The 26772-nt window shown below is 40.9% G+C and overlaps 1 protein-coding gene across 3 annotated transcripts in view; it reads left to right on the top strand.

Moving 5' to 3' along the window:
• GRAMD4 (GRAM domain containing 4) overlaps positions 1 to 12897 on the top strand; it is a 78112-nt gene extending 65215 nt beyond the window's left edge. For 2 of the 3 annotated variants that reach the window (XM_048300006.1, XM_048300004.1), the window contains 10 exons: positions 330 to 401; positions 1722 to 1765; positions 1864 to 1973; positions 3187 to 3341; positions 6527 to 6544; positions 7094 to 7241; positions 7701 to 7794; positions 8855 to 8939; positions 10626 to 10694; positions 11257 to 12897. In XM_048300006.1, coding sequence (XP_048155963.1) covers positions 330 to 401; positions 1722 to 1765; positions 1864 to 1973; positions 3187 to 3341; positions 6527 to 6544; positions 7094 to 7241; positions 7701 to 7794; positions 8855 to 8939; positions 10626 to 10694; positions 11257 to 11358 — 897 coding nt within the window. In that variant the 3' untranslated portion in view covers positions 11359 to 12897. The remainder of the gene's footprint in view (positions 1 to 329; positions 402 to 1721; positions 1766 to 1863; positions 1974 to 3186; positions 3342 to 6526; positions 6545 to 7093; positions 7242 to 7700; positions 7795 to 8854; positions 8940 to 10625; positions 10695 to 11256) is intronic. The other variant, XM_048300005.1, reaches the window with a different exon arrangement.
• Positions 12898 to 26772: the final 13875 nt, after the last annotated feature.

Here is a 26772-nt window from a genome sequence, read left to right as displayed (position 1 = left end):
GCACAGTTTGAGGCCATTTCCTCTTGACCTTTCACTTGTTACCTGGGAGAAAAGACTGACCTCCACCTCATTACAGCCTCCTTTCAGATAGTTGTAGAGAGTGATACCATCTCCCCTGAGCCCCCCAAAGCATTGGAAACTAAAAATAACCAGCAATGAAAGACATAAAAAGTAGATCTTAAACAAGGGAGGAAAATGGTAAATACAGAGACTATTTAAAGTGAGAGAAGTATTGCCAAGAATGTTGAGGGATCACCTTGTTCTGATGAGTTTTGTAAAATATGTTTTATCTGAGCTGGAATTAATGGATTGTCTCTTTCTTGCCTAAGGAGCACCCAAAAGAGGACCTGACCGTGTCTGAAAAGTTTCAGCTCGTCCTAGACGTGGCTCAGAAGGCTCAGGTACTGTGCTGCTCTCCAGCTGCCTCCTTAGAAACAATGGGGTTCATAGTCTAAGTGGTCAAAGGAGGTGGTTATGCAGCACATGAAAACAAATGCTTAAAGAAGCAATATTTTTCTTGCAAAGGGAACTTTACCTACGAGCAGTGGAGATTCCTAGAGCTTCTGAAATGGCATGATGCTTCAGAGAACTGGTTGAGGTTCTTTGACTGCAAGTCTGAGCAAGCTCCAGAGGGGAACAGAAGCAACATCTCACGGTTTTCTGCCTTATATATGAATATAAGCTTCTGATAATGTAGATTGGGTGGTGAATCTTAGTTAAATGTCCTGGAGTGTGGATCCATATCCCAAATCTGCAAGTTATAAAACTGATGTAGGAGACACCGTTCCTTTAAGATTTAGCTGAAGGCTGCTGTCTGTTTAGCTGTGTTAATTCAACAGTTTGCACTGCATCTCTAAAATAGCATGTTTTAAAAAACTCCACCCCCTCCAAGCCTTGAAATCTGCTGGTGTTGGCGAGGCTGAAGGAAGGTTTTCTCCCAGCTTCATGAGTTGGATGAGGTAGCAACTGAGTGACTGCACCATCCAGTTGAGCTGAGCCTTGTGCCATACCTGATGATGTGCTGCTGTCAAAAGGGGTTTAACCTTCTCTTGCTAACGGTGAATGCTCAGCTCCTTCCTTCTTCTGGGGGTGGTGCACATGTTTATATGAACACCTTTGGAAATTTATTGGGAAGGTGAAATTTTCAGGTGCTCTGACAGTAAGAATTGGTCAGAGAATATGGCCCTTAGTCCCGAGCAGGGGTCAGTTGCCATCAACAGTTGTTGGAATTACTTGAAATCTGCTGTTTCCAAGGGTTTATTATAAAACCCGATAATGGTGTGTTTCCAAGAAGCTAATAACAATTTTGATGAACTCAGTAACCACTTACTGAAATTTCAGCACCCAAAATGTGTGAAGGAACCTTCCATTTTGTTACCTACTAACAGAAGCTCTTTACTCTTAGATTGACAGCTTAATTTAAAATATTTGCAGTAATGTCAATGCTTTCCAGTCCTGACAGTGGGATCAAATAGTTTCTTCACTTGTAACAATCAATCACAGGAATAAGGTTAAATGAGATGGAAGTCATCAAGTATTGCTATTCTGTTCTGTATTTACTCAGTTGTGAAGTATATAAATGGCTAAAAATTGATTTAAAAAAAAATCACTTCCGGGAATTGCTTAGCAACAAAGTCAGAAAGCTGTTTATTTCCATTATGTGGACAAAAAACCCCAAAACAATGCAGTACTTGGTTTTAATTCTTTTGCTTCTTATGCAGAACCTTTTTGGCAAGATGGCAGACATACTGGAAAAATTTAAAAAGTAAGTTATCTGACACAAGGTTTTGTTCCCTTTTAAAACAAGAATTAACCAATATCTGTAACACTGGTAATAAAATTTTGCTTCTTTTTTGTTTTCAGCTTGTTCATGTGGGTCCAGCCAGAAATAACACAGAAGCTCTACTTTGCTCTATGGGCAGCTTTTATTGCATCCTGCTTTTTGCCCTACAGGATTCTTGGGCTTGCATTGGGTAAACACAATAAATGATTAACCTGTTACAGTCTAGACTTACGGTTAAAACTTACATGATCTTTAGAGGGAGAATTTTAGAGTTTAAGAGAGAAAACATGCACTAATAAATCATGCAGTGTTTTAGAGTATTTTCATTGTGCTTGGCATCATTTGTCATGACCATTTTGAAAACCATCTCAGTGTTTAATAGAAAAAGACTGGATAATGTTTTTGCTTTTTGAAGAGGAGAAATCTATGATGAGCTGTTAGCAGAACTTTTCAGACTGTCAGCTATAAGGCTTCTGGAAAATCCTATATGTTGAGGGTTTTTTGCTCATACATCCTTGTAAATGAAATATGTGGCATGACACAGGAGGCATGAAAATGACAATGTAGGAAAAGAAACAAAAGAGTCAGTGGGACTCCTGGTAAAACTTGGAGGATTGGGTGGACAAATGAACAGACTACTGTGGGTCTGTTACAAATAGTCTCAACTGGAAACTGAGCAAAGGGTTCTCACTACCGCATGAGACTCTTTTTGCTAATGTATGAAGCCCTGTACTGTGAACCAAGAACTCTCATTTTTTCTTTAAAGTAATGATATAATCAAATGAGTATTACTTGTAGTGACACTGAACTTCAAATTTTGTTAGCTTGAAGATAAATGTAGGTTTGCTTGACACGGCAATTGAATTTAGATGTGTGAGGAGTGATTGTTTTACTCTGACTTTTAGGAGATCTGAATTGCACTCAGTAAAGTTTTGAGAGAGTATTTTAAGCCCGTTTTGACCTGGCAGAATGCAAGGAAATAACTTGTGTAAGATAAGAGTTGGGACTGGAAGATAGAGTTTTATGTAGTACGTGAGAGCCCTCTGTTGCCATTAAAATTCTTGCAGGAGCTGCGTAGTTGAATGCTCTGGTGTGTTTTTTGTTTTGGTAGTATATCATGTTTTCAGAATGCTTCTGGTAATAAGGAGCATATGTTTGAATTATTTGTTTTTCTGCATAATAGTGGCTATGTAAATGTTTAAAAGAACTGGGGACAGGAAGGAAAGAAAAATAATTTTCTGGTGTTGGAAGAAGAATCAAAGTAGTAAACCCAGGAGAATGGTTTAACACTGTGGCTGAATATACAGAATTTGGTTTCATTTGTGAACTTCTGAAAATATGATCAAAACAGTGATGTTCTTAATGCCTCTTCAGCACTCAAACTGAAGTGACCTTTTTTTCAGGACTCTATGCTGGAATCAAGTTTTTCCTTATTGATTTTGTCTTCAAACGATGCCCCAGACTAAGAGCTAAGTATGATACTCCTTATATCATCTGGATAAATCTCCTGACAGATCCTCAGCTCAAAGAAAGATCCAATGCTACAGTGTCAAGACGGGTAAGGGTAATGAATCTTTTTGTCCCTACGTTCTTAGCCTCTGAAAATCAAATCACTTTCTCCTTTTTCCTTTTCTCCAGTGACTAGAGCACATTAAAGAGAAGGTTAATTAAATCCTTACAATGTTAGTTGATTGTAATATCAATTTTTTTATTATTTTCCAGATTCACAGTTCTTCTATAGATTCTGTTTCTTGTATGAAAGGAATCAGTTATCAAAAATGTTTATATATGTATGGATGTACTGTGAATCATGAAGCTGAACACACAAATATAGCACCAATGTTTCTTTAACATACATTCTGTGTGATTTTATTGTCGAATGTAGTCTTTTTGGATTACTTTCTCTATTCTTAGACATTCCTTTTCAGTGGAAATTCACATGCTTAGGTAAATTGAAGAACAGTTAGTTAAAAAAATCGATAAAGGATTGAGTATAATATGCAGCTTACTGATGGGATAGTCATTAACAAAGGTAATAAGGTAGTTTACAGGTTTAGACATTATGTCTTATGGTTATTTGTATTAGGTGACCTTTTAGCACAGTGGTGATAAATGACTTCACCATGTTCGTACTCCATCAGTACATTTTCTTTTTGTTAAAATGTCATCGTTAAATCACCAAGTATTGTGTTTTGTGCATCTTGGTAAATTGTTCTAGGGCCTGACATGGTAACTGAGTCAGACTTCTCCATATCCCTGAATTTGTCAATGTTTATTGGTTTAAAAATTAAAATAGTTGTAGTAAATCTTGAGTCTAATGCCATTTTAGCATTCACTTAATCCCTCTTAGCACAATATCTGATTGCATTCATGGAGTATCTGAGTACTGTCTGAAATGCACAGTACTGAGCAGTGATTCAGCCTGGGTATACAACTGGAGAGCAAAAGGGATAAGCACATGAACCCTCAGTTGTTAAGAGGAAATCTGGGGCTTGGAGGGTGGTGGAGCAGAGGATGGTAAAATAACTGCAGCATAATTGAGTATTTCAGAAGGAAGTGGACAAGAAGGACAGTCTTTTACAGAAAGTGAGTCTTCTGTTCCTGTTTTCCAAGGGATGAGATAGGTAAATAAGCACTTGGATGAAGCCATCCATGGCCTGTATTTCTCTTGCTTGCAGAAGATGATCTTAGAAGTTTCTGTGCTTCTCACACTTACAGGTTATCTTTCACATACTGTGGTAGTTGTGACATCCTCTTGCTAGGTCTTTCTCATCTGCCTTAGAGGTGGAAAGATTCTGAATTGCTGAACTTGAGTCCATAAACTTAGAGAGTAGTTATTCCTTTGGGCTTTTCTTCATGGCTTCAGTTTTGCAAGTAGAGACAGGGTTTTTGTACTACCAGGTCTGGCTTGGTGGACTTGGCTTGTCTTCCTGGAAGGGATGTGCAGGACTTCATTACCTGCTTCCAAATGTCTTTGAAAACATTAACTTGATCTCAGAAATTTTAGAGAAACTTTATTACTCCAGGAGAGATTTCTGCAAACCTCGTATTATGAAAAATAGATTTTTGTACTAAAAGTTTAAAGCCAAAGAGGGTTTTTAATTTTTTTCGTAGAAAAGGCAGAGCAGAAAAACATGTAGTGGCAGCATGCGTGCTTTTGCTTCGACTTCTTCTCATTAAACAGTGTACAAGACACAGTAAACTTAGACACAAAGCAATATTAATTGCCTGTACCAGCACTCTGACCTTGTGTCCTTAGAGAACAGTCCTGGCAACAGTATCTGATGGGTAAAGGTTGCATGTCAAAAGCTGATGACAGAACAAGTGAAAAGGAATACTTCAGGTTGTTGGTGATGTTTTTAGACAATCAGGGCTCTTCCAGCATTACAAATCCAATCACTTCCAGTTAGATTTAAGGCTTATCAAAATTGGATGCAATGCTTTTCTCTTAGTAATTGACCATTGGATGTTTCAAGCCTGAGTGGTAAGAGGAAACATTCGCGTGTGTTAGGCAGGACTAGAAGTAAGGGCAGAGCTACTCACATTTTTGGCCAGATGAGTCATGGTACTGAAGTTTAAACTCCATTTTTTTAATCTCTTTATATAACAGGTAAGTAGAAAGCAGTGTAGCAGAGAGCAGAAGTAGTCCTTATTCCAGCGCAAAAAGGATTAGACCTCTGGCTCTGACCATTTTTGTTTTGGGCCATGGTGCTTCACCTGGTTGTGTGCATGTGCAGCCAAGTAGCTCATCTAAGAAGGCCTTCAGAAAATTCTTTTCATCTTCAGTTGCACATAGATTGTTGGAGAAGCTGTTATTTTCCTTGAATCCAGGGACTCAGCACTGCAGAAGCGAGGCAATATTAGTTACCATCAGCCATTTGCTTTCCATGTCAACTTACTTTATTTTTTTCCCCCTGAGGTATCATTGTCTTACAGGTACCTAAAAAGGTGGATGGCAAATGCCCTCTGCTGTGCCTGTTTTGTCAGTCTGGTTTCTAGCTAGCAATTGCAGTGCACATTTTTTCATTTGCTTTGGATTTCTTTTCTTAGTGTGTAAATCCTGCAAAGTGTTGAGTGCTGCCAATTTAGTGCAAAGCAACTAAAAAAGCAGCTGAAGGCTGGTTGGCCTTCAGCAGCATTGAGCCTTTACAGAAGAAGAGCTTAGTCCTGAGCTTCCATGTTGTCAGTTTGCCAGTTGTTTAACTGCATGTGTGTGGTAGGGCTAAGAACAGAGCTGCTTGTGCCAGCTTTTGGAATCATGTGGTGCGCCACCAAGATGAAATTGAAAATGCAGGCGAGCTTTCCAAAAGAAACTGCCTGCTATCTTTCCACAAGCAAGGCTTGTTGCCAGGGCAGTCTCCAGTGGTTAAGGAGCTCTGTTTAAAAGTAGATTTTACTCAAGTACTTTGTTTTCGGGAACTCCATACTATCTTTTTTCCCTCCCAAGGATGCTGACAACCATTCAGATTCTGTTTCATGTGTCAACACTGTCAAAATTCAGTGCAACTTCAAAGCATAGGAAAGATCAATGGTTCTAATGCAACCTGAATAAATTGAACTGGTGTGCTCTAACCAATCATAACTTTTTAAATTGCATTCATTGTGTGTAGTCTCTTGGTTTGTGAGCAAGATCTTGCAGTGTCACTCAGTTCATGTTTTATTCTGTGTATTATAGTGTTAAGTAGATTTCACTTTTTCTTTTGTCACTGTCACATTTGTGTTGTTTGTTTCTTTTCCTGCTAGCTGTCAGGGCATGAAAAGGTATGGATCGTAGTGTGGAAAACTTCCTTTCATTTTCAGCATTTGTATTCATAATGAGCTTATGCGGCTCTGTGTGGCTTTTTTTTATTGCTCTTTTTTCTTTCTAAACTTCTTTTGTGCAGCAATACTTTGTTTATCTCTTGAAGACAGGCCAAGTACTGATACTATATTGTCTGTTAGTAGTCCCACTAGTTACCATCGTTGGAGCTGTTTGCAGTGACTTAGCTGTATCTAATGAGGCATAGCCTTTACTGTAGAAAAGTGGTATTTTAAGATAGGTGCCTTTAGCACCATGTAGTTCACCCCAGCAATGGGTGTCTGTCAAAGGGCAGCACTTTGAAAAGTTATGTTCAGGTACCATATTAGAGACTTGTGCTGTAGCAGCAGTATAAAGCAGTAGTCCAAAGTTAATATATGGAAGTAGTTCATGAAAATTGTTGCATTATAGATTTTTTTTTTTTTAAGAAAGAGTAGTTAGCTAAATTATTTTTGAGAGTGTAGTTTAAATGTTGCTGCTCAGATTTTGGAATCGTGTTTCTTTTTTTGCAGCTTCAAACAGCAGCCTCAAGGAGTTACGTGGGCTCAAGTGCTCCAACTGGAATAAGCAAAGATGAAGACACAAGTCGTTTTCATACCACCAAGAGAGGAAATTTCCATGAAGTTTTTAACCTGTCAGAGAATGAACGTCCTTTGCCAGGTATGGTGCCACAGGAAGGTCACATTAGTAGAATATTTTGTAAAAAGCCAAGAATAGTTTAAAGTTGAATTCCTTTTCTGTGCATTGTACAGGTGTAACCTTTTGATTTCAAAGTCTCGCTTTAAATTAGGATGAATGGAGATGGTCTCTTTCATTCCATATCCTTGCAGCTCTTTGAAAGAGTCCACAGCCTGGTGTGCCTTTTGTGGTTATGCAAATCCAATAGTCAAGTTAAAGGAAATAATTGTGTGGGTGGTTTTTATTTTGTTTTTTTAAAATGAGTGTTAAAACAGATGTTATGATGTCTAAAACACCTGATTTAGGCTTTTCTTTCTAAGCACTTTTAGCTTTAGGTATCTAAAGTATAATATTCAATGTTTTCTATTGTATAAGGAGACTGTTGGGGGTAGTGCCTGTCTCTTTTTCTTAAGCTAAGATTTCTTGTTATGACTTTTTCAGTGTGTGAAAATGGCTGGCGCTGTTGCTTGATTAACAGGGATCGGAAGATGCCTACAGACTACATCAGGAATGGAGTTCTTTATGTCACAGAAAAGTGAGTCATTGCACTCCACGCATTTCTTAGGGGGGAAATTCAAGACATGAAAGAGTTTGAATCTAAAAGGGATCCTTTAACAATGTTTTGAAACAAAAATGCCATTTCAAGGTGCTTTGCAACCTCAAGAAAGGATCATAGGAGAGGGAGAGGTGACCCTGGTGTGTGGCTACTCTTAACAGATGAGATTTTGCCTTGGAAAGGCTTGCATAGGAATGCAGAGTAGCTCTGTACAGACAGTTGTTGGTAGCTGCAGTCCTTGATGTGGATAGCATGCTAACTGTACATATATATATATACTAAAACCTAAGTATACTTTGAAAGTTGTGATCAATTTGACAAATACTCTTAGTTTGGGGATTTTTTAAGTAAGCTGAATGTATAGCTTCCTTGAAATGACAGCAACAAAAAGAAAACTGAAAATTAAGCCTTGGTTTCAAATTTTTATGGGCAAGTGGTTGTTTTTTTAAATTTCCTTCCTTACCTTCCAGCCTCCCTGGACTGCATAACTGTGGTCATTAGTGCTTGGGTTTTGCACTGAAGTTCCTTTGGAGTGTAATGAAAGGAAGTAAAGCTCATCTGTATGCAATGTCAGCTAGTGATGGAGGCCACTCTTCAGTGTTTAGAAATCTGAGCTTTTGTCTGCAGCACAATAACATGAAACTAACACAGTGTTTCTCATTAATCTTCGTTTAGGATGGTGAAAGATGTATAAGCCTTTTGAGATTTGGTATTTCAACTGTTTAAGGATATATGTCCCTCGTGTGTCTTTAAAATGCTTGTCAGGTTTAACCATTCAGTTCAGTAATATAAATACAAGAATTTTTGTGTGTGTATGCATACCATATGTTCTGGGCTTTCAGACACATCAGCCAGTTGCTAGAATTTATAAATGTTTGCGCTAAATTAGAAGCCATAGCTGAACTGAACCTCTTTCTTTTATCTTGGAAGTTATTTTAACCTGTGAGATTTCAAACTTCAGAAGAGAAGACGAGGAATATTTGAGAGATTTATTTTAGAACACTGTATCAAAATGAGCATTTTCTTTTCTTGTTTTCAGTTACTTGTGCTTTGAAAGCTCAAAATCCGGCTCATCAAAAAGAAATAAAGTTATAAAGCTGTCGGATATAACAGATATCCAGAAGGTATGTCTGGGCAGCAAATAGGGGAGAAGACTGGTTTTCTGTTCATCTACTCATGTTTTGCATTTGTGCCTTTGTTATTTTGAAAAAGCATGGCATTGATAATATGTATAAGTGAAATGTAATTCTGTGGTCATGAATGTTTCCCAGAACTGCTTTTTTGGACTCAGTACACTCAAACTTGCTATGAGCATTAAGACAAGCTAGTTTACTAAACCCTTACACTCCTGCTTTTTTTTTTTTTTTTTTTAATTAAAGTTATGTTGTTTATTAACTCCAGTGTTGACCAGATCTACCTAAGCCTTAAGAAGATTTATTGGTAGCAGGAACTGTGCATTACTAATTTCAGTCTGGGTGTGGATATTGATAGATGCATCATCTCAAAAGTAGGTGCCTCAGAGGGAGGCAGGATTGTTGTCAGTGGAGAAAGGTAGGTCATTAGAACAGCCAGCCAGTAACAGAGGCAAGACGTGGAAGATTGGAAGCATAGCAAGGGCAATGTCATCCTTCCTTTGGTTGAAGTTTATCAGCCTGTGGTTACTAAAGGCTTTATTGGTGCCTTGCATCCCTCTTTATGGCCTTCAACATCACTTCTTTTACTCTTTCTGAACTTGTCCTTATCTTGAACACAGACACCCCTGCTTTCTCCTGCATTCTGTACCGCAGATTAAATCATGTTGAGCAAAGAAACACCTCAGCCTGGTGTCTACTACTGCATAAGTATCTCCAGATTTTCAATTAATTCCTTCTATTTATGTGACATGTCTATAAAGCAGACAGCTTATGCTCAAATTGAACATTCCTACTGGAATTAATAATTCATATTAATGGATTTCAAACATCTTACTTCAAGTAATGCTGGTTTGTTGTTCAGTAGGTCTTTACTGCCATAAAGCTCCTTTTGCATCTGTGTAGTGTTTTTAATGAAGATGAGACAGGGATCATGCAGTCAAGCATAAAAATGTGCTGTGCCTGGTTTTATTTGGAGGTGGGAAACCCAGGTCTGACTTGGATGTCTCTTTCTCCCTGTGAATACTCCCAAGTTCAGCCTACTTATCTTTTTGGACTTTCTTTCTAAAAGAAAAAGCAAGCAAACTGTGCGTGGCACTGGGTGCTGTGGTTTAGTTCACATGGTGATGTTCGGTCAAAGGTGGGAGCTCTTTTTCAACCTTAATGGTTCTATGACTCTGTGATACCCTGTTTTCTATCTAATTTTGAAAAAGAAGTTTTTTCTGGTCTGCTTGCTGCTCCTCTGAAGAGTGGATGAGAGGAAGAGAGGATGCAGGGGAAGCGGTGGGTGACACACACAGGCCCATCTCCTGCACACAGAGCTGGGCTGGGCCCTGCCCGCCCCATCCGGCTGCCTGCGGTTCCCAGCACCATGGCTGGGTCAGCTCCTGTGTGCTGGAGTGGGACTGATGCTCACTTTGGGGCTGGGGCTGGTTCCAGCAGGTCGAGTGTTGCTGCAGCCCATGGGAGGAAGTGGAGAGAAGGATCCTGGCTGTCCAGGTGAGGCTGTAGCCACCGAGTCCAGGATCTGAGAATGGCAGCTGGTTTCATCCTGGTTTTAGTAGAGATCTCTTAGTTGTGTCTGGCAGGACATGCCAGTGATGAATTGTGTAACCTCTGCAGCACCTCTTGCAGTTGTTCAGTACAGAAAATATCTTACGTCTTTGTGTTTTTTTTTAGTATAAAGTGCTCTCTGTTCTCCCGGGATCAGGAATGGGTATTGCTGTATCGACACCATCTACACAGAAAGTAAGTAGCTGGTGGCATCTGTGTTGCTGTGTTGGACTTCTTACCCTTCTTTTCCTCCTCTGGTTAGCAGTGGCATAAAGACTTTTTTGTCTCCTTATGCCAGTGGTTGGCTTTTTCTCTTTTTTTTTTAAAAAATTCACTTCTCTATTATTCAGTATGTTTGTCTTCAGAATTTTAATGAATTCAATATTCACTTGTTCTACTACATTTGGAGTGTTTTACTCCAACACTTCAGAAAGATCTTCCCCAGCATCCTCCATCAGGAGCATGGGGGCTGCTCTGCTGTGCAGTCTGAAGCAAAAAGCTGTTGGCTTGAGAGTATCCATTGGGGAGGAGGCTTTGAGGTGGGAGGGCCTGACCCTCAGATGAAGTTTTTAAGGAAGTGAAAAACACTAGAAACTATGCCACATAGTCAAGGCGTTAGTAGAGAAAAGGATTATCTTGTCTTTATCAATGCATTTCTAGTGCAATTAAATTGTTCCTATTGACTTGACAAAAATATACCTAGAGGAAATTCTTTTCTTTGTGTATTGACATGATGTGGTTTTTTTCTATCATTTAGCCTTTGGTGTTTGGTGCCATGGTACACAGAGATGAAGCTTTTGAGACAATTTTCAACCAATACGTGAAAATAACATCTGCACCATCCAGCAGTGAAAGCTAGTGTCTTATCTTGGAAGAGCTGAAGGAAACTTTCTTACTGTATGACTTGGTAGTGGAAAAAATGAACATCCTCATCTATTTTGCAATAATTTTTCTTGTCTGGTGGTTTATATTCTATCTGTTACATAAACCAAGTGTATTTTATATATGCCTTCATGTTTGTTTTTAAGGTTTTTGTAAAAAAAAGACAAAAAAAACCAAATGAAACAAAACAGTGGAAGTGCTATCATCACTATTAGCCTTGCACATTAAGCACTTTTAATGTTTATTTGCTGACATTAAAAACTGGGAAGATGCTTGGAGACCCGACTGTATAACAGATTGATCCCTTTATCTCCACTGATGTCACTAGGGATACATTTGTCCCTTTATCTTAGTTGTTTTTCCCCGAGATGTGAGAATGATGACAGCAGCAGCCTGAAGTCTCCTTCTTCAGCCTGGAGTTTTTAATTGGGTCCTTTATTAAAACCGATAGCAACACCAAGGAAGTATTAGCATCTTAGTATTTCCATATTTACAACTGCATTTAAAATAACTACTTCTTGCTGATTTTTGCATTGCGGAAGGATGTTTTACTGTTTTGGTTAACTTCAATTTTTCCTGCATAGAGATGTTTTAAATTACTTGTACAGTGAATTGGAGGAGAAAGTTTGTAACTGTATTTTCCTTTCCTCATTAACCAAAGTAAGAGGAAGGAAGGCAGGCAGATACTTTTTATAAAAGAGGGCACCAAAATGTTGTTCCTAAAATGTTAGGCATCATATAATTATATTTCTATAGGTACTTGTCCTAGAAGGGCTCAGCTGTTGTACATGTTGCATGTACAAGGCGTTTGTATGTTAATGCATTAAAGATTTGAAGGCTTTTTGTTTTGAGGGAGGTGAGAGTAATTAAACTCAACTCAGATGTGACCTTTAAATTTGGCTCTTCTCTTGAGTTACCTTGTAATAAAAAAACCTGCTATAATATAGCAACTGAAAGCACTAATTCCTCTCAAAGCATAATTTGAGGACCATTGGTGTGCTTCTGTCTTCCCCCTTGCAGAATTAAACTTTTGTAACAATTAAACCCAACTGCCAGGTAAAACAGGAAGGCTGCACTCCTCTAAACTCTCTCAGGCCTGTCTAGCAGCAAAGCACATACTGACCTTTGTCTTTAATATTAGAAAGCTTTTATACTCTATATAAAGCACCCATCTGAGAGGTTTAGAATTTTACTTGCATTTTTGTGAAAGCACAGTAGGAGTTATGCCAAGCCTTCCAGAGTGTCTTTTCCTTTGCTGTGTCTTTTAGAGTTGAGTAGTAAGACGCTGTATGAATGGCCCTAAAAAAAAGCAATGGAGATGCAAATTCTTATGTAAAAATGGGACGTAATTTCATGGATTTTTTTTCCTCTGTTTTTTTTTAAATGGTAATTTCCTTTCTTTATAGGGAAAGGGGTAAAATGAAGGAGGGAGAGGGGTAGCAAACACCAAAGGGTGTTTAACTCTTAGCACAGATTTAAATTAAAGTGTGTCAATAAATGCAGGAGTAATGAAGAAGGTGGCAGTCAGACTGTACAAACCTTATTTTAGTCTGGCCATGAAGAGGTGGGATATGAGAACTTTATATAAATTTGATATGAAGAAGTACTGGTGAATACCTTAACTTGGTTGAGTATTGTAAAGTGAAACACTGATGAGAGTGTGCCCTGGGTGGAAATGTAAACAAGAACAGGGGAGAAACCACTGTAATGGCTAAAATGCAATTTCAAGTTCTCGCTTCAGAGTAGCTCTTGAACATGTCTGTGCATGACCTGAAAAATGGGTACATTTCTAACACCACCTTTGGTATGCTGTAACTCAGGGCCTGGAAACTTCAAATATAGGTGAAGCTGGTGGTAAATCGATTTTGCCACCATTTAAAGTGAATGTAGCTTGACAGTGTATGGTTTCATAACTTTACACATTCAGGTTATATGTTTAAGTAAAAATTCTTGATCTTAAATCTTTCTCATCAAAACTACTTTAAAATCAGTTAATTTCTTTTTTGTAACTGCTACATATTATAATTTGGCTTTCCTTTCTAGAATCTTCCTTGAATAGTAAGTGTGGCTAACAAATAGGCATTAAAATGGCTTAATGTTACATAAATCTTGATCAGATTCATTCATTTTGTCTTAAGAAAAAGGTCCCTTGGGTGTGTTTTAAGGTTATCCTTTTTTTTTTGAAGAAACAGAAAACTATATTTTTTACAGAGAGCATGCTCTTTTTCTTATTTTTGTATCATTTTTCAAGTGTAATTTATACCTTCACTCTGATCATAACAGCAGTTTCAGTAGGGAATCAGTTGACTTGCACTTATTACCTCCTCCCCCTCCCACCCTTCACTGGTTGACCCTCGTGTACAGGGTTGTCCTAGATTCTGGTTCCTGGAGGAGCTATAGGATCTATACTGATGGTGCCAGGACAATTAACCATACCTAGGCTTCGGAGAGGGAGAAAAGATGTCTTTATCCTTTTCCCAGACTGAAATGCCTCATGTGTACAATACGTTCTTAAAATTTATTTTCTGAGCAAAGAAATGAGAAACGTCTTATAAAATCTAATGTGCTGATGTTTGAAATGAATCCACACTTTAACAGTGTGAACTTAAAAGTTAGTGATGCTTAAAGCAGTAAACCTAGTGCAAACTGCAATGCAACATTGGTTCTGGTACAGAGAAAACAGACTGGATTTATTTTGGTTTTTTTAATACAGTTGTAATATAATTGACAGACATCTGCGTACATATTTTGCAAATTTCACTTTACATTGGGTTATCCGGTTTCCCTGCTGCACAACTGCTCGCGTGGTGTCCGTGACTTTTGAGACTGAAGGTAACTTTCGTGTGTTTACTCACACTTTTCTCCTGCTGCACCCTCCCAGGTCTGGAGGGCAGGAGGGGATGGGCAATGAGTAAATACATACTTGACTTGTGTAATTACACTGAAGCTCTCACCTTAAATTCCAATCTTCCTAGTTAGTTTTGCAGTACAGCCTGGTGCACTTCAGAAACAGGCTGGGTCGGAACACTTAATGTAAAGTGCTTCTAAATAGCCGAAAGTGATGTTTTTGTCATTCTGTCTGTCTGATTGCTGTTTATATTTGCAATTCTGTTCATGTCTGTGGATGTCTGGATCATTCACGCATAATTGGATTTAACTTCTTTAGAAGTTTGTTGGTTAGTTGGAGTCCCTTTTAAAGACGATAAAAAAAGGGAGATGAAAACTGACTAATTCTTTATCAGTGACCATTTAAATTCAAAAGGCAAAACAAGCTGAAATATGAAATCATGCCTTTCTGTGCACTGTAGCTTTTGTTAGGCAAGATTGAATGAAACAAGCTATTTATTAGTAGCAACATCACACAGGATGCCAGCAGCAAAACTCTACCCTCGTTCTGCAGACAAGAGAAAAGGGATTTTACCCAACTGTGAAGATATGAAAGGATGTACCTGTTTTTTGGCTACTTAAACCTGTTTGAAAACATTGGTAGTTTTTATTGAACTCTGTACATTTTGGCAGATGTTTAATTTCTACTAATCATTGAAATATAATGGATGTTAAAATTTTTATGTCTGAAGTTTGAGTCTATATTTTGAAATTGTAAATAATTCATTATCAGTGTAACTTTTGTTTGACAAAAGACTTATACTGTATGAATAATTGAAATAATGCAATTATTTGCCCTGTACATTTTTTAAGAAAATCTTGTTTGTTTAAAAAGTCTTGTATAAATTATAATTTTTATTTAAATAAACCAAAAAATGCTTTGTGCTAATGCTTCTTGCATACTTTAATTACTTACCTATCAAAACTACACCTGATTTCTTGGAATGAAGTGAGTTAGTACATTTTGGCAGATTCATAGCCACAGGTCCGTCGCTGGGGGGAGGCAGGTGGGTCTCATTGCTTTTGAAGCCCAAGGAACTTGAATATATTTTAAATAATTCCATTACTTTATTGTGGTGTATGTACGTTTTTGGTTAGGTCTCTTCTGTGATTACATCAGTCACTTTGTAGTACACAGTTAATTTAAGGAAGGAAGAAGCAGGCAGTGATTTCTAAGGTGCCACTGCTGGAGGGTGTGGGCAACACAAGACTTTCAGGCATACAAGCTCCTGTGAGCCAGAGCTCCACCCTACTGTGCTGCAGGTGGGCATTGGAGGTAGGGATAAGCCCTTTTCCATCCCCAGGGTGTGTGGGTGGAGCAGCATTCCATAACCAGGAATGGCTGTTCTGCAGCCTCTGTGTCACCTCAGCTCTCTGGTCACACCAGCCCTCCCTGCAGTGCTGTGCCTGTGTGTAACCTGTACCCTGCTGCGGAGGAATGGCCACGCTCCCTCATCCCGCTGTGTTCCAGGGAAGCTGTCCCGCTGTCCTGCGCTCGCGTTCGCAGCATTCTCAGGCCTTTGTGTGCCCTTAGGAATGTCATCCCAGGAGTGAGCTGCCTGGTCATCTAATCCAGGCCCATTTGTTTGTCTCTACAATGCTCCTTTCTGTATTTGACTTGGCTGAAATAGGTCAGTCTGGAACGGATCCTCCACATGGGAATGTGTGCTGCTCTCCTTATTTCAATACTTCGTTTTCTCATGGTGGCAGCAATGCAGCTGGTGATATTACGGTGTTTTACACTGGTATTCTCTGTGTTCTGACAATACTTAACTTGTTCAGAGAAAACTTCCCTCTTGTACTGCTTAAATGCGTTTATTGTTTAATATTTGTATAAGATGAGTTGCACCTGCAGCAGTACTCACAGAGGCTGGGTTCAATCCCAACTGCTTGAAGCTTTGTGGATGGGAAATGTGGGGCCTGGAAGTCTGGTTTTGGCTGTAGACTCCATGGTGTGTGTGTGGGGACACCATCTTCCTGAAAACAGTGCTTGCTGTCTCAAGGTCACTTCAGCAGCCCGTGAAAAGCATAGAATTGAGTTGAAAAAGCTGTTCACCTGCTCTCCCTGTAACTCCTACTGCATAAAGGAAGCTTTCCAGGCAGTTTGCAGTGTCACCCATACACGCTGGCTAAGTGCACGTGAGCAAGGCAGCCTTGTGCAGTCCTGGATTAAGGTAAAGGGCAGATACAGCATTCACCTTGGAAAAGCTGAGGGGCTTTTTGCTGTTAGTTTTAAGTAATTTTCGAGTTACGTCCAAGTTCTTCTATTGAATCCCTGGATTCACTAAATTGCTCTCCTTAGGTTATTTTGTACATTAGTTATTGGCTCATCTTAGACTTTTGAATATTTTTATTTCAAAGGTAAGTAAGAAATACTAAAGATGTGCGAAGTTAATTTACTGTCTTAGAGAGGTTGGGATATTGCAAAGGGATCGGTCCCTTGCAGCAACAGTGTCCTCACGGGGCTGTGGATGCTCTAGAAGTTAGGTGGGCGTAATGCAGTCCCTGAAGGATGTAGTTGTGAACATGTCTTTAATACTAGATTTAGCCTGAACTGATGTCATACTTGGTTAGGTTGGATTTGACTGGGAAGCAGAGAGAGATGAGGGGAAGATAAATACCTTTCTCTATGTTTAAATAGCTGGCACTTTTCTCAGCTTCACAACCTAGCTGAAATGTGCATTAGGCAAAATTTCTGCTTTTGCATTCTCTACTGAAGTTCCTTCCATCTTTGCCAATTTCTGTGAAATATAGTTGCATATGGATAATGATCTCCTTCAGCTTTCCTTTTTCACTATGCTTCTCTTATTAAATACCAAATTTGTGTATTCTATAGCTTCTGTCTTATGCTTCACTCTCCATTATGGTATGTTTTGCTTTTTTTTCTTTGATTTTCCTCATGTACATATACAAACCTTCCCAAGAAACCAAACTCAAACCTTGGCCCATTTGACTAATTTCATCCCTTTTCTTATCCCGTGCCCTTTATTTCATATCAGGGTGGTCTCATGTGAATGGATGTACTAGCATATGCATGCCTAGAGCAGAAATTTCTCTCCATCCTTACTTTGTTTAGTAATTTGATGCTGGCTTTAACCTTACAGAATAGCTGGAAGTTCAAGATTAATTATGTCCAAAGAGAAGTTGCTCTTTTTTTTCCTCCTTTGCTGTCTCTGACAGTTTTGAATTGAGAACTTTTCCACTGGTTCCCCTTACCTGGGTTTTTCTCCTTCAGCACTGTTCCATTTTCTTCCTCTCACAAAAATAACCCTGTAATTTCAGTCCTGATTATTTAGAGATACTGACTGACCATGTCCTGATGAACATGTCACAAGTTCACTGAAGCTGCCTTCACCTGTTATATCTTCCATTTTGTATAAATTGGAGCTAAATTGCTGTATCTGCTGGTTTGGATTACTCAGTGGCTTCCATTTTCTCAAGCTAATTTGTCATGTCTCTGCTCCTGATCATCTGCATGACTGGGGAAGAAGATGCTTCTTGAACCTGTTGAGTGAACTCTTTAAAGTGAACAATCTCTTCTTGACAAAGCCAGTTTTACTGGTGCAAGCCTTTGTCGAGCAAAATATGTACCTGAAGAGGAGCAAATGTAGATGCAGATGATTTTGCCTGCTGCAAAATGGTGTTTGGGAAGGCATATTTGAGCCTAAGCTGCTATTTGCTCAGACATCTCCATGCCAGTCTCTTGAGCACAGGGCGTGAGGTTTTAACCTCTCATGGCTAAGTCAGTAAGAACTTCTGAAAATCCTCTCCCTAGGTTTTTTATGTCAGATAAGTATTTGGGAAGGACTCCTAGTATAAAGTCTGTAGACAAAGCAACTATATTCCGTGTTGGTTTTGCTTTGTGAAAAAATGTGTCCCCTAACCAGAAATGGCATTGGCCAGTTACAAATACTAACCAGCCACACGATAGGAATAAGAGTCATGAACTGATTCTAAACCTAACAATCCTTAAAAATGTCATGCAAGTTATGTATTTGTAGAAATGGGATTTGTACAAGTATTTGGGGCCAAAAGAAGCCCTTTGCCAAAAAACCCCAAAAAAGTTAAGAAAATAGATTGAATCTTCTAGATGCTATTTGGGAAAAAACTGGATGGGTCCTGGAGTGCGAGCTAAACTCCATTAGACGTTTCTTGTGAAGTGTATATATATATAGATAATATGTATATACACACGTTTCTTTACTCTCATAATACAAGGCTTTCCTGTGTTGCAGGTGTTTTTTTCTTGCAATACTCTATGTTTTGGATGCTTGCAGGAAGTGTGTGATTGGTGTTGGTTGGTGGACAGGCTCTAGGAAGTTTCCAAAGCTACACAGGATGTCATCATTACTCTCAGTACTCGCCTGGCAGGGGAGATGCCTTGGAAAGCCATCTTCCTGCTCATAGAAGGAGCTTCACGTTGCTCTCATGGTGTGTTGACCCTTCTTCCCAAAATAAGCAGCCCTGATGGCACAGCTCATGGAGTGGTGGCAGCTGTGTCTGTTCTCAAATCCTGCAAGATGAGTGGTTCTGGGCACTTTCCAAGGAAAGCAAAGCACAGCTAAGCCTTGAACTTTACCTATGTGGTGCAGGGCTGAAATGGTGAAGGGAAGACAGATGGGGTATGAGGGAGAGGCACTTTTGAGTCCAAGACTGGACTTATGATGACTGTGGGTGCTCCTCACACCATCTGTGGCTGAGCAGGGTTTAGGAGGGCTTTTGGAAAAATGGGAGATGCTGTCTTCAAAGCTGTATAAATATGTTGAGACTCTTTGTTTAAATATGCCAGAAAGTGTATAAAGAATGTCTGTATGAAAAATGTAGGTTTATTGTATTTCCCTAATACAGCCATTTTCAAATATTACCACTATGGTCATCGTGCAAGGTCACTGTGTGGCAAATACCAGTTGTATCTGTTGACTTCTGGGGAAAATAAATACAAAAGAAAATCATCTACAACCTCAGCAAACATCTTGAACATGCTTCTCTACTAACTCATGCTTAAGATTTATTTCTACTGTTTGAGTAATTTTACTGTTTTATATTCCTGACAAGGTGGATGGCTTAGTGAAGACTTATTGTGCATCTCCTGACTTGGAGATGACAGGAGCCTGTTAACACCTGCTTCAACAGGTGTGCCAAGCTCCAGGTCCAACTGGGTAAACACCTTCTTGAAAAAGCTGAGCTCTGGCCTCTGCTCAAGCAAACATCTTAAGGTGACTTGGTTTCATGCCAAACTAAGAGCTCCCTACCTCCTGCTTATGTTATGCCAATGCTAGTGCTCACCAGACCTTCCTAAAATGACAGGAGCCTGGCAGAGGATGCGAGAGCAGTGAGAAGAGCAGTGCATTATCCACCTTTCCAGAAAGCACAGGAAGCTGTTACAGGCTGGCTTGGCTGCCCCTGTATCTGCAGCCCAGGTATGGTTTTGGTCACCATGAGGAATCTGACATACAGTTGCCTCTGTGTTCTCCTTTTCAGGTTTGCAATGTCCATCAGATTTCAGAGGTACTTTTGAATATAACTTGAATAAACGTTAAAGGCTGATCCTGAGCATATAATATTAAAGAATAATGCAAAGAAACTGAGCTAAAATGTCCATGTGTGCAAGTTAACTCTGCACAAAACCTGATTGTGCAAATATTTAAAGAGTTGGAATGCTGTTGTTAGAGATATGTTTAATCTGCTAAATCTACTTCCTTCCTTGACTTGTGCCCAGCTCCTTCCCTGAAATTTCAACCAGAGCTGGTGAAAAAAAAGGTGAGGGAGTAGCCATTGCTCATCACATTTTTGGGGCCACTGCAAGCAGAGCAGGGATGGTTAGAGAGAAGGCAGGAAGGACAGCCAGGAGAGGTCGCAGGCTTTTTGTTTGAGCATGATGTCTCAGGGCTCTGCTGGGGTAGACTCATCCCTCTTGAAAGCGGGAGCAAAGTGGGGATGGCTGTTTCAGAGCCTCCATGCAGAAGAAGTAGAAGGCATGTTATCTGATGTGTGGCATGTTTTCATCCTAAAAATCATTAATAAGGATCTTGGACGATGTTAAATTTAAATTAAAAGGCTTTAATTTAATTTGCATTTTTAGCCCATGTTACTCTTCAGTTTTACCTTCTTTCTGCATGTGTGGATGTGTAGCTGTGTGCACTGACAAAATGGGCCAAGACCTTACCTCTCCGTGCACAGCAGATACGTTCATATGAAGGTTGGATCTCCTCTTCCAGGCCCTTAGCCCTGCCCTGCCATGGTGCTCCTGCAGCTTTCCCACTTCAGCTTCCAAAGCTGCCTCTAGCAACATCATGCTCCTGCAGGGGCCAAGGGCCACTGTGTGGCTTGGTATGTGGTGGCACTGCTGAGGTGGTAAAAATGCAGGTAGATACAGGATTGGGTTGTTAAGCCATGTGAAAAAAGTGCTGGTGTCCTGTATCTTTGCAAAAAGTCTCATCCTTGTAAGATGTGCTGTGGGTTGTAGCAGCAGCAGCAGCTGCTGGGAGAAAGCTCAGGGTTCTCAGATCCCTGTCAACAAATGCCCGAGTGTAAACTTTTTGCAGGAATACACAGTTTCTAACACTTGCTATTTTTAAAACCAAGATAGGACTAACTCGCATTAGATGGGGGATGTCCTGCTCCTGTTACAACCCATGTCCTTAGCCTGCAAAGAGCACTGTCTTGCACTTTAACACCCCAGATCTGTGTCCTTGCTCTAGTGCCAGAGATCCCAGAATTTGCTGTATTTACCTCTGTCTTTATGGTTTTGTTCCCTTGCTTCTTGAGAGCATGAGCTGTCTGAGTCGTGGAGCCCACCAGCACCAGACCAGGGTGGGGAATGTTGGGTGGGCTTCTTTCTCAGTGCTGCTGATGTTGAGGAGCTCCTGTGACAGCTCTGGGAACCTGATCTGTGAGCTCCACATGGAAACACATCACACTAAGTCCTTTGTAGGCTATTTATGTTATTCTGTGGCTGAGATACTTTATAACTTATATATAAGAATATATAACTATAAATATATAAAATATATAAAATATGATATATATATATAATATATAACTGTATTGTAATCCTCCTTGCTGCTAACATTTTTGGTGGAGAATATATTATCAAAATATAGGTGCCAGGTTTCAGTTACTTCTAAGTCTTTGTTCTTGATTTTAGGAATTAGGGGGTTGGATTTCTTTGTTACTATCAAGAAAGCCCAATGAGAGACATTTTCCCCCTGCTTTCAGCAGTGTTATTTTGGCGATCGCATCAGGTTTCTCAAGGGTGAGTGAAAGAAGACCTGAGCGCCTGGCAGGAGAAGACTCTCACTGTGATAGGGGTGAAGGTGGTGACAGGCTTGCTCAGACTTCTGATTTCTGACAAAGCTGTATCTCCAAGAGGTATTAAATCCCAAATATAGGTGCTTTAAAGTGCTTATGGTGGGCACTCAGCCCTGCAGTTGTCCAGCTGGACAGAGCTGCTTAAATCTTTTGGCCTGAAGGACCCTCACAGTGACCACAAGCTTGATGGCCCCTCCAAGCTGTCTGTGCTGCTCTGCTGGCCTCAGCAGCTGGTTAGAAGTGCTCTGAGCTCCCGGCTCGCACCCAGCTGCAGGGGGAGGTGGAACAGAGCAGCTCCCATAGCCCTGCACAGCGAGCAATTGGAGCGAGGCACTGTCCCACTGCAGCTCCCAGCTGGGTACAAGTTATTGCTTTGTTCTCTTGGCCGGGGGTCATCACACCCCATGCTTGAGCCTGTTCCAGCTGGGAGAAGTGACAGAAATGCCTGAGCTTTGTTCCTCTGGCAGGGGACACGTTGGGCTGGTGCCATTCCCAAGGCACTGATGGGTGGGCAGAGGTGGAAAGGGGTCCTGCTATCCTCTCTGGCATCTACAGCCAGAAAGATTCAGGCAAAGCCTGAGCTTTTCTCTTAGCAAAACAGAGTTCCTCTTTGGGCTGTTACCCTCATTCCCGCCCATCGTTCCACAATTTATGGTGTCCATTATGTTTTAACCAGCCAGCTCCCTGTGGGAAGCACTGTATGGCTTGCACTGTGCCTTGTGTCAAGATCATGAGAGCAGCCACAGTGAAGAGAGAGGGACACCATTACGAGGAGGGTCTCACCTATCCCGTGTCTTTCATCCTCTCCTATTAGGTTAACTTTCTGTCTGGTTTCATACTGGTTTGCATAGTTCCTGAAGTGCAGGAACTACCCAGACCCTCCTTTTGGAGCCTAAGCCTGCAGATCAGAAATATGCCTATCAGAGTGAGGGGAACTGTGTCGTGCCAAGCCAGCCTGGGCTCAGGGGACCCTTGGTCTCCATTTCCTCTTGCTATTGATGTGGTTGAGGTAATCTAAATGCCCTTTCACTTTGTTAGATTTTTGCTGAAATACAGCTGCTGAGTGAGGCTTCTAACCAATTTAAAGGGAAGCCCCTGTGGGAAATGAAGTGCATTTATCAGATGTTGGTTTTGATGCTCTCTTTAGGAAAAGCAACATTGTGGTCTAATTTTATATGTTTTTAATAAGCAGAGGCAGTGTTGTCTGCTGTGGTGGGTAACATGCAGGAGCCTGCTGAGCTGTGGGGGTGATGTGCTCTGTGCACAGGATGGGGGAAGAGCTGCTCATCCTCACAGGGTACAAGGATTGCTGCACTGTGCTGAAGCTGGAAGTCTCCAGCACCCAGAATATTGCTCACCTGGGCACCTCTGAGACCTCTGGGGTGGGTTTTTTAACAATGTGTTTTCCTGTGAGCTCTCTCTTGGTGGATCCTGCTGCATTCAGCTCATAGTTGAAGACAACCTGCGTCCTCCCTGAGCCCTGGGCTGGTTCCATTTGCTAGTATTTAATAATGAAGGGAAGGAACTTGGAGTAAGTGTGCTGCTTTAGATCTCATTGGCAGTTTCTATTTGCTCATCAGCAATGAGGTGAAAATAGCATCTGGCTACGGATCAGTGTGCAGGTCTTGGAAAAGGTCCCCACGCCTAGTGATTGCAGTGGCATTGAGATGCAAGTTTTTGGCATGCTTATAAAGTCCTTTATAAGAAGAAAGCTCTGTTTGCACATTCCAAGAAGAAAAGCAATGTTGTTAATCCAAGTACTCTGTAATACTGGAATGCTTTTGTACCAAGGTGGAGGCTAAAGGCTGAAGTAAAACTACCATCTCACACAGCAGTCTGGCAGCTATAGGCAAGGGAGGGTTGGAGAGGCCTCAGCTCCAGCAGGATGTGTGCTGGTGCCTTAGGCTCCAACAAGGAAAACACATGGAAAATAGCTTGGAGAAAGTCTTTGCCTTCAAGAGTGCAATGTCTGTTGTCTTTAATAGGTACCTTGATCAGCCCAGGGGCTGGCCAGCGTGGCTGGGGGTAGCTGCCTACTGCTTCTCCAGCCACCCTCCACCCACAGCTCCATCCTGGGCTCTGAACCCCACAGGGTGCCCTTGCCTTGTGCTCTGGCAGTCAGGACATGTTTCCTGAGCTGTGTGGCACTGTGGCATGCCAAGGAGCAGCAGAAAATGCTCAACACTGCCTTTATAGGGCTGGAAGGAGCTGTGCACTGCGAAACCCTGTCCTCTAGTGCTGCTAAATGAGACCTGCATGTAGGCAGGTGTCTTGCCTGTACCTGCTGTCTATATTGCTTATTTATTGATGTCAGGTATTTTGGGGAGGAAGAGAAAAATAAGGGAAGTAAGGGTAAATATCTGACCAGGGAGAAACTGGCCTCTGGCTTCCCTCCTGCCTCCCAGTCCCACTGCTGTGCACTGGTGAAGGGTTCATGGCACATCCCAGCATTCCAGCCTCAGTTGCAGGTGGCTTGGTTTTCACAGAAGGGGTTTTTGTCCAGAGAGTATGTCAGCCATATATGTAGATCTGATTCAATATTAAAAAAAATAAAGTAACAGTTCTGTAATATCTCTGACTCAATTTGCTTTTTCCTGAGACCCATCAAATCTTCCAGAAAACAGGCAAATATAGGAAAGAGACAACAGACAATGTTGTTATTGATCTAAACATTTTTAGCCTGGTGGTAGCAAACATTTAAAAAAAAAATTGTGTCTCTTCTTTAATATAATTAGCTATGGCTGTCAGTACCTAAGGAACAACTAAAATAACCATGGTAGACTGTGCTGTATACTGTGACAAGTAATTTTAAGGGTCTTTGAATGCTTAGCAACGGAAGGAGGAGGTAGAAACAGGAAAGGTTATTATTAAAAAAGTCCCTGAACACTGAGGCACAGCAAGACTCTGTGGTCTTCTTGCAGACCTCAGTTATTTGCTTTCCCAGGTACTCTCTTTTTGCAACTGGAATATATTTTTTACCCCAACACATACTTAAATCCTTCCTGATGGACTAATTCCTACTTGCTTCTCTATTCATGGCCCCTAAACTTTGCATCAATAAATAAGAAGTGTAGATTTGAGGATATTCAGTGCTATTATCAGAATGTGCATATTTTCTTCCTGGTTGTTTCAGGGGTGTTATCTGGTTCAAAGTCAGAAAAAAATCCAGATTTCATTGAAAAGATGTAAAAAACCACATTCCCTTTTAAGACATCGAATTCTCTTGATAGTAGTCCCCCTGACTGCTGCTTTGTTGCTGTGGTGATTACTAGTCCATTTAAGCCACTTTAAAATGGTAATGATGAGCAAGAAAACCAAATTCATAACAATGTTATTAGCACAGACATTTTCATGTGTTCCATGAGATTAGGAAATGACCAAGGTCTGGGGAATAGTAGCCTGATTTATTTTCAATTTTTATGGGCTGCTAATGATTTAATGGCAAACAGATCTGATGCAAGCTGCTATCAAAGACATCAGCTCAGAGCTCTGAGAGGATAAAGCTATGGGGCCTTTGTGATCCACTGTGGTAGAATAAGCCAGCCTGAACGAATTAAAATACCTTCAGGGACATCCTCCACCACTGGTGCAACATCAGACTTATGCTCTGTGAGGAATCTGGTCCTGCTGCGGCCATACCAGGGAAGGGAAACCCAGTGTTAATGCAGTTCCCAAACTTTTTGGGCCCTCAAGTCCTCAGAGCCAGAGAGATGAGTGGTGGGATTCCATGAGCCACCACCTTCAGCACTTCAGCTGAAGAACCGCAGCGGTGATGCTCTGCTTGTGGGCCAGTAGCTTTGAGCTGGAGGTTAACTGGGGGATCTGCAGAGGGCTGAGGGAGACCTCAGCTGCTGCAAGTGCTCTGAAGGTAACAGACAGGGAGGAAACCCCAGCACTCACCACAGGACACCTCTCTGCCTGTCAGGACACATGTTTTAGCTAGAGGACTTTAAATGAATGGAAGGCATCACACGTGCTGGTGTGTGAAGTGCCTGGCGAGCTTCACTGGCCGGGGGCTACGGAGCGGGCACGGATAATGGTCCACAGTGCAGGGGCTGGGGCAAGAAGCAGGAAAGGAACCTTCAAGCAGCACTGATGAGGGAAGCTGAGGCTGTCCAGGCACACCTGCACTTCTTTTAGTCTTTTGAAAACTGTTTCAAAATATGATCATGTATTTAACCCTTTAGTGAACAAAGTAAATATGTTTCTTATCCGTAAGTATCATTGTACAGGGCAGTTTTGGTTATTGGTGCCAGCAGGAGTTAAGAAGCATTAAGAAGGATGCTCCCACCCAGCTGACAGGCCTTGTACGAGGACAAAGGACACTGGATGCCGTACCAGAGAGGCACAGCTGACACAGGCAAAGGACAGCCATCACCCCTTGGCCAGTGGCAAGGTCTGATCCAGGGATGGGGGCACCCTGCAGTGCCACCCTCCTGCAAATTGGGTCCCTTAAATATTTGTCCTCACTAAGGTTATACATCAAGGGTATGGCTCCAAAATCTCTTGTTTAATGAAATATGCATTGCATAAAAGATAGTTTAGTGACCGAAAATGTGGAAAATATTGACCAGCTGGAGGGAGGAGGAGAAAGCCTCAGGTAAAATAATAAAATAGGTGAAGTGGCAGACTCTATGCTGCTGGTGTCGCTGATGCTGCTTTGGTTTAAGACTTGTATAAGGCAAGAGGAGTCTGAAGTCCTAGATATGACACACAGGAGTTATCAAAGTAAAGTTACTGTGACTATTTTTATAAGGCTCCTGGAAAATTAAAAGCCTCTCTTTTCCCTGTTAAGAAAAAAAGTTTGAGCTGAAATACAAAAATATCACCTGCTGTTCAAGGCCAAATTCTTTTTCACTTCTGAAAATGTGGAACTTGTTGTATCCTGAGTCACCAACAAGTGAGGAAACTCTCATTTCAGAGGCAAGAGGCTGGTGCTTATAGCAGCCTTTCCATGGCAGGAGGCACAACATGCACAACTGGAAATACACTTGTCTCAGCACCTGGCTTTAGAGTCTGTCTGCCACTGGTTCCAGCTACAATAAATTGTAAAAAAAGAAAAAAAATTAAATTTAGAAAAAGCGAGGTATTGATTTTATGATATTTTTGCCTGACCTTCTTCCCTTTACCTAGGGGTAAATGTGTTAGTTGTTGATGCACATACAGTGCTGACAGCCTGTGTCAGCATGTGATG

Source organism: Corvus hawaiiensis, chromosome 4 (genome assembly GCF_020740725.1).
Source record: "Corvus hawaiiensis isolate bCorHaw1 chromosome 4, bCorHaw1.pri.cur, whole genome shotgun sequence".
In the NCBI taxonomy this organism is placed as follows: domain Eukaryota; kingdom Metazoa; phylum Chordata; class Aves; order Passeriformes; family Corvidae; genus Corvus; species Corvus hawaiiensis.
Note: the sequence above shows the minus strand (reverse complement) of the source record. Positions and strands in the feature narration are given on the sequence as shown.